Consider the following 7,500-nt stretch of genomic DNA (forward strand, 5'->3'; position numbering starts at 1 on the left):
ATAGGAATGTTCCAGTGATATACAGTGCCTTGCGAAAGTATTCGCCCCCCTTGAACTTTGCGACCTTTTGCCACATTTCAGGCTTCAAACATAAAGATATAAAACTGTATTTTTTTGTGAAGAATCAACAACAAGTGGGACACAATCATGAAGTGGAAAAGGTCGCAAAGTTCAAGGGGGCCGAATACTTTCGCAAAGGCACTGTACAAGGAACGTTTCCAAGAGACCATTCCCTTAATGTCAAATAGACCTTAACCCGTAGCGTGGTTACTACCATGTTACCATTTCAAATCATCTCCAGAACTACTCTACATCAACATATGTGAAGGCGGAGCGTTCAAATCCTCTCCAGAACTACTCCAACATATGTGAAGGTGGAGCGTTCAAATCCTCTCCAGAACTACTCCAACATCAACATATGTGAAGGTGGAGCATTCAAATCATCTCCAGAACTACTCCAACATCAACATATGTGAAAGTGGAGTGTTCAAATCATCTCCAGAACTACTCAACATCAACATATGTGAAGGTGGAGTGTTCAAATCATCTCCAGAACTACTCAACATCAACATATGTGAAGGTGGAGTGTTCAAATCATCTCCAGAACTACTCAACATCAACATATGTGAAGGTGGAGCGTTCAAATCCTCTCCAGAACTATTCCAACATCAACATGTGTGAAGGTGGAGCGTTTCTGTGTTTTGTGGTAAAACACATAGAGGAAGATTAGTGTTTCAATTGACACCCTCAACCAATTAGTGGACAATTAGGCAAGTAGGCAATGCCTACTCACAATTGGTCGAAATCACACGATGCATACCGATGAGGTCATTGGAAACACTTACCTTCCTCGTCTTTCTTTTACTACAAAACACACGGTGCCTTCGGAAAGTATTCAGACCCCTTGACTTTTTCCACATTTTGTTACGTTACAGCCTTATTCTATAATGGATTAAATTGTTGTTTACCCCTCATCAATCTACACACAATACCCCATAATGACATCACAATACCCCATAATGACATCACAATACCCCATAATGACATCACAATACCCCATAATGACATCACAATACCCCATAATTACATCACAATACCCCATAATGACAAAGCAAAAACAGATTTTAAGAAATGTTTGTAAATTTCATGAAAATAACAAAAGCTAAAATATAACATTTACATAATTATTCAGACCCTTTACTCAGTACTTTGTTGAAGCACTTTTGGCAGTGATTACAGCCTTGAGGCTTCTTGGGTATGTCGCTACAAGCTTGGCACACCTGTATTTGGGGAGTTTCTCCCATTCTTCTCTGCAGATCCTCTCAAGCTCTGTCAGGTTGGATGGGGAGTGTCGCTGCACAGTTATTTTCAGGTCTCTCCAGAGATGTTCGATCAGGTTCAAGTCTGGGCTCTGGCTGAGCAACTCAAGGACATTCAGAGACTTGTAAAGCCACTCCTGCATTGTATTGGCTGTATGCTTAGGGTCGTTGTCCTGCGAACTTTCACCCCAGTCTGAGGTCCTGAGCGCTCTGGAGCAGGTTTTCATCAAGGATCTCTGCTCCATGTACTTTGCTCCATTCATCTTTCCCTTGATCCTGACTAGTCTCCCAGTCCCTGCCGCTGAAAAACATCCCCACAGCATGATGCTGCCACCACCATGCTTCACCGTAGGGATGGTGCCAGGTTTCCTCCAGACAGGACGCTTGGTATTCAGGCCAAAGCGTTCAATATTGCTTTCATTAGACCAGAGAATCTTGTTTCTCATGGTCTGAGAGTCTTTAGGTGTTTTTTGGCAAACTCAAAACAGGCTGTCATGTGTCTTTTACTGAGGAGTGGCTTCCGTCTGGCCACTCTACCATAAAGGCCTGATTGGTCTTTATGGGCCTGAGTGCTGCAGTGATTGTTGTCCTTCTGGAAGGTTCTCCCATCTCCACAGAGGAACTATAGAGCTCTGTCAGAGTGACCATCGGGTTCTTGGTCACCTCCTTGGCCAAGGGCCTTCTCCTTCGATTGCTCAGTGTGGTCAGCCGGCCAGCTCTAGGAAGAGTCTTGGTGGTTCCAAACTTCTTCCATTTAAGAATGATGGAGGCCACTGTGTTCTTGGGGACCTTCAATGCTGCAGAATTTTTTCGTACCCTTCCCCAGATCTGTGCCTCGACACAATCCTGTCTCGGAGCTCTACGGACAATTCCTTCAACCTCAAGGCTTGGTTTTTTCTCTGACATGCACTGCCAACTGTGGGACCTTATATAGACAGGCGTGTGCTTTTCCAAATCATGTCCAATCAATTGAATTTACCACAGATAGACTCCGATCAAGTTGTAGAAACATGATCAATGGAAATACTTATGTAAATAGGGTATTTCTGTTTTTAATGTTAAATAAATATGCAAACATGTCTAAAAAGGTTTTACTTTGTTATTATGGGGTATTGTGTTTTGGTTGATGATGAAAACCATTTATTTAATCATTTTTAGAATAAGGCTGTCAGGGGGTCAACGTTGGGGAAGCGCTGGAGACGACGAATATGAAGCTGAAAACTGTGAAACTTCCCTTAAAGATATTTATGTTCTTGACAATATTCCATCAATGTCCCACCAAACATATACTGGACATGGTTACCGTGGCCACCAAACATATACAGGACATGGTTACCGTGTTTACCAAACATATACAGGACATGGTTACCGTGGTTACCAAACATATACAGGAATGTTTTAGAAACATTTCATGGGAACTAGGGAAGAACATTCATGTGTCCAGTTGTCTGAGGGTTATGTGAATATTCTGTCAACGTCTCCCAACCCTCAGAAAACTGGACACATGAATGTTCTTAAAGTTGTATATTCTGAGAACATTGTAACCAAGTTCTAGATAAGATCTGATTGACATTAACATAATGTTCTCCTAACGTTTACACCAAAAACTTACTAAAAAGGTTGTCTCCCTTGAATTGTTAGCTGGGAGCATGGCGACTCAAATCCCCTGTCCTCTCTACCTCCTCCCTGTCTTCTTTACTGGGAGATCTACTGTGTCCGTCAAAATTAATTTCAATCCGAAAAGGGAGTGTGTGTGTGTGTGTGTGGGGGGGCGGGGTAAAGTAGAATTGACAGGTGCATTTGTCTGGTTACCATGAGAACAGAGCCCGCCATGAAAAACAGATTTCCATTTATGTCACGAGTCCCACACAGCACACAATCCCTCTCATCTCTCTCCCTCTCTGTCTATATCTCTCTCCATCTCTCCCTCTTATCTCTCTCTCTATCTCTCTCCATCTCTCCCTCTTATCTCTCTCTCATCTCTCTCCATCTTATCTCTCATCTCCCTCCCCCTATCTCCCTCATCTCACCTATCTCTCCCTCTCACACCTATCTCTCTCTCCCTCCTATCTCCCTCTCCCTTATCTCTCTCTCCCTCTTATCTCTCTCTCCCTCTTGTCTGTCTGTCTGTCTGTCTGTCTGTCTGTCTGTCTGTCTCCCTCCCTCCCTCCCTCCCTCCCTCCCTCCCTCCCTCCCTCCCCCTCCCTCCCTCCCTCCACCTCCTCCATCAGGTAGATAATATACAAAAGTGAAAATAAACAATAGAAATTATCAGTAAACATTATACACACTTTTACAATGGTGTTTGTTCTTCACTGGATGCCCTTTTCTGGTGGCAACAGGTCACACATCTTGCTGCTGTGATGGAACACTGTGGTATTTCACCCAGTAGATATGGGAGTTTATCAAAATTGGGTTTGTTTTCTAATTCTTTGTGGATCTGTGTAATCTGAGAGAATTATGTTTCCACCAATAAATCTGCTATAATTGAGAATTTCAATAAGCATTTCTTTACGGCTGGCCATGCTTTCCACATCGCTACCCTTACCCCGGTCAACTGCCCGGCACCCTCCAACCCGCAAAGCCCCAACCATTTCTCCTTCACCCAAATCCAGATAGCCGATGTTCTGAAAGAGCTGCAAAATCTGGACCCCTACAAATCAGCCGGGCTAGACAATCTGGACCCTCTCTTTCTAAAATGATCTGCTGAAATTGTTGCAACCTCTATTACTAGCCTGTTCAACCTCTCTTTCGTATCGTCTGAGATCCCTAAAGATTGGAAATCTGTCGCGGTCATCCCCCTTTTCAAAGGGGGGGACACTCTAGACCCAAACTGCTACAAACCTATAGCTATCCTACCCTGTCTTTCTAAGGTCTTCGAAAGCCAAGTCAACAAACAGATTACTGACCATTTCGAATCCCACCATACCTTCTCCGCTATGCAATCTGGTTTCAGAGCTGGTCATGGGTGCACCTCAGTCACGCTCAAGGTTCTAAACGACATCATAACCACCATCGATAAGAGACATCACTGTGCAGCCGTATTCATCAACCTGGACAAGGCTTTCGACTCTGTCAATCACCACATTCTTATTGGCAGACTCAACAGCCTTGGTTTCTCAAGTGACTGCCTCGCCTGATTCACCAACTACTTCTCTGATAGAGTTCAGTGTGTCAAATCGGAGGGCCTGTTGTCTGGACCTCTGACAGTCTCTATGGGGGTGCCTCAGGGTTCAATTCTCTGGCCGACTCTCTTTTCTGTATACATCAATGGTGTTGCTCTATCCACCTCTACGCAGACGACACCATTCTGTATACATCTGGTCCCTCCTTGGACACTGTGTTAACTAACCTCCAGATGAGCTTCAATTCCATACAACTCTCCTTCCGTGGCCTCCAACTGCTCTTAAACGCAAGTAAAACTAAATGCATGCTCTTCAATCGATCTCTGCCCGCACCTGCTCGCCCGTCCAGCATCACTACTCTGGACGGCTCTGACTTAGAATACGTGGACAACTACAAATACCTAGGTGTCTGGTTAGACTGTAAACTCTCCTTCCAGACTCACATTAAGCATCTCCAATCCAAAATTAAATCTAGAATCGTCTTTCTATATCGCAACAAATCATCCTTCACTCATGCTGCCAAACATACCCTAGTAAAACTGACCATCCAACCGATCCTCGACTTCGGTGATGTCATCTATAAAATAGCCTCCAACACTCTACTCAACAAACTGGATGCAGTCTATCACAGTGCCATCCGTTTTGTCACCAAAGCCCCATATACTACCCACCATTGCGACCTGTACGCTCTCGTTGGTTGGCCCTCGCTTCATACTCGTCGCCAAACCCACTGGCTACAGGTCATCTACAAGTCTCTGCTAGGTAAAGTCTGCATTCTCTCAGCTCACTGGTCACCATAGCAGCACCCACTCGTAGCATGCATTTCAGCAGGTATATCTCACTGGTCACCATAGCAGCACACACTCGTAGCACGCACTCCAGCAGGTATATCTCACGGGTCACCATAGCAGCACCCACTCGTAGCACGCGCTCCAGCAGATATATCTCACTGGTCACCATAGCAGCACCCACTCGTAGCACGCGCTCCAGCAGGTATATCTCACTGGTCACCATAGCAGCACCCACTCGTAGCACGCGCTCCAGCAGGTATATCTCACTGGTCACCATAGCAGCACCCACTTGTAGCACGCGCTCCAGCAGGTATATCTCACTGGTCACCATAGCAGCACCCACCCGTAGCACGCGCTCCAGCAGGTATATCTCAACGGTCACCATAGCAGCATCCACTCGTAGCATGCGCTCCAGCAGGTGTATCTCACTGGTCACCATAGCAGCACCCACTCGTAGCACGCGCTCCAACAGGTATATCTCACTGGTCACCCCCAAAGCCAATTCCTCCTTTGGTTGTCTTTCCTTCCAGTTCTCTGCTGCCCATGACTGGAACGAATAGCAAAAATCTCTGCAGCTGGAGACTCACATCTCTCTCACTAGCTTTAAGCACCAGCTGTCAGAGCAGCTCACTGCACCTGTACATAGCCCATCTGTAAACAGCCCATCTATCTACCTACCTCATCCCCATACTGTATTTATTTATTTATTTATTTTGCTCCTTTGCACCCCAGTATCTCTACCTGCACATTCATCTTCTGCACATCTACCTTTCCAGTGTTTAATTGCTATATTGTAATTACTTCACCACCATGGCCTATTTATTTCCTTAACTTACCTCATTTGCACTCACTGTATATAGACTTTTTGTTTTCTTTTGTTCTACTGTATTATTGACTGTATGTTTTGTTTATTCCATGTATAACTCTGTGTTGTTGCATGTGTCGAATTGCAACGCTTTATCTTGGCCAGGTCGCAGTTGCAAATGAGAACTTGTTCTCAACTAGCCTACCTGGTTAAAAAAAGGTGAAATAAAATGAATAAATAAAAATATGTCTCTCTAATATGGTCATACATTTGGCAGGAGGTTAGGAAGTGCAGCTCAGTTTCCACCTCATTTTGTGGGCAGTGAGCACAAAGCCTGTCTTCTCTTGAGAGCCATGTCTGCCTTTCTCAATAGCAAGGCTATGCTCACTGAGTCTGGACATAGTCAAACCTTTCCTTAAATTTGGGTTAGTCACAGTGGTCAGGTATTCTGCCACTGTGTACTCTGTGTTTAAGGCCAAATAGCATTCTCGTTTGCTCTGTTTTTTTTTGTTAATTCTTTCCAATGTGTCAAGTAATTATCTTTTGTTTTCTCATGATTTGGTTGGGTCTAATTGTGCTGCTGTCCTGGGGCTCTGTAGGGTGTGTTTGTGAACAGAGCCCCAGGACCAGCTTCTTAGGGGACTCTTCTCCAGGTTCATCTCTCTGTAGGTGATGGCTTTGTTATGGAAGGTTTGGTAATCGCTTTCTTTTAGGTGGTTGTAGAATTTAATGGCTCTTTTCTGGATTTTGATAATTAGTGGGTATCGGCCTAATTCTGCTCTGCATGCATTATTTGGTGTTCTACGTTGTACATGGAGGATATTTTTGCAGAATTCTGCGTGCAGAGTCTCAATTTTGTGTGTCCCATTTTGTGAACACTTGGTAGGTGAGCGGACCCCAGACCTCACAACCATAAAGGGCAATGGGCTCTATGACTGATTCAAGTATTTTTAGCCAGATCCCAATTGGTAAGTTGAAATTTATGTTCCTTTTGATGGCATAGAATGCCCTTCTTGCCTTGTCTCTCAGATCTTACACAGCTTTGTGGAAGTTACCTGTGGCTCTGATGTTTAGGCCGAGGTATGTATAGTTTTTTGTGTGCTCTTGGGCAACAGTGTCTAGATGGAATTTGTATTTGTGGTCCTGGTGACTGAACCTTTTTTGGAACAACATTATTTTGGTCTTACTGAGATTTACTGTCAGGGCCCAGGTCTGGCAGTGTATGTGCAGAATATCTAAGTGCTGCTGTAGGCCCTCCTTGGTTGGTGACAGAAGCACCAGATCATCAGCAAACAGTAGACATTTGACTTCAGATTCTAGTAGGGTGAGGCCGGGTGCTGTAGACCTTTCTAGTGCCTTCGCTACTTTGTTTATATATATGTTGAAGAGGGTGGTTTGAACCTACAATGTTTGGTTCCCTAGCCAGCTCTTTTATCCTCTGCTCCACAACTGAAGCTTGC

At 44.5% G+C, this 7,500-nt stretch overlaps 1 protein-coding gene across 1 annotated transcript in view; it reads right to left on the reverse strand.

The window, feature by feature from the left end:
* Positions 1–1,811: 1,811 nt before the first annotated feature.
* The window catches only part of LOC135543716 (zinc finger CCCH domain-containing protein 13-like), a gene marked incomplete at its 5' end in the record, with an annotated part of 16,499 nt that continues 10,810 nt past the window's right edge, over positions 1,812–7,500 (reverse strand). Inside the window, 1 exon segment of the mRNA XM_064971083.1 lies at positions 1,812–2,092. Within this exon segment, the coding sequence (XP_064827155.1) occupies positions 1,812–2,092 (281 nt within the window).

This window comes from Oncorhynchus masou, chromosome 8, assembly GCF_036934945.1.
Source record: "Oncorhynchus masou masou isolate Uvic2021 chromosome 8, UVic_Omas_1.1, whole genome shotgun sequence".
NCBI lineage: Eukaryota > Metazoa > Chordata > Actinopteri > Salmoniformes > Salmonidae > Oncorhynchus > Oncorhynchus masou.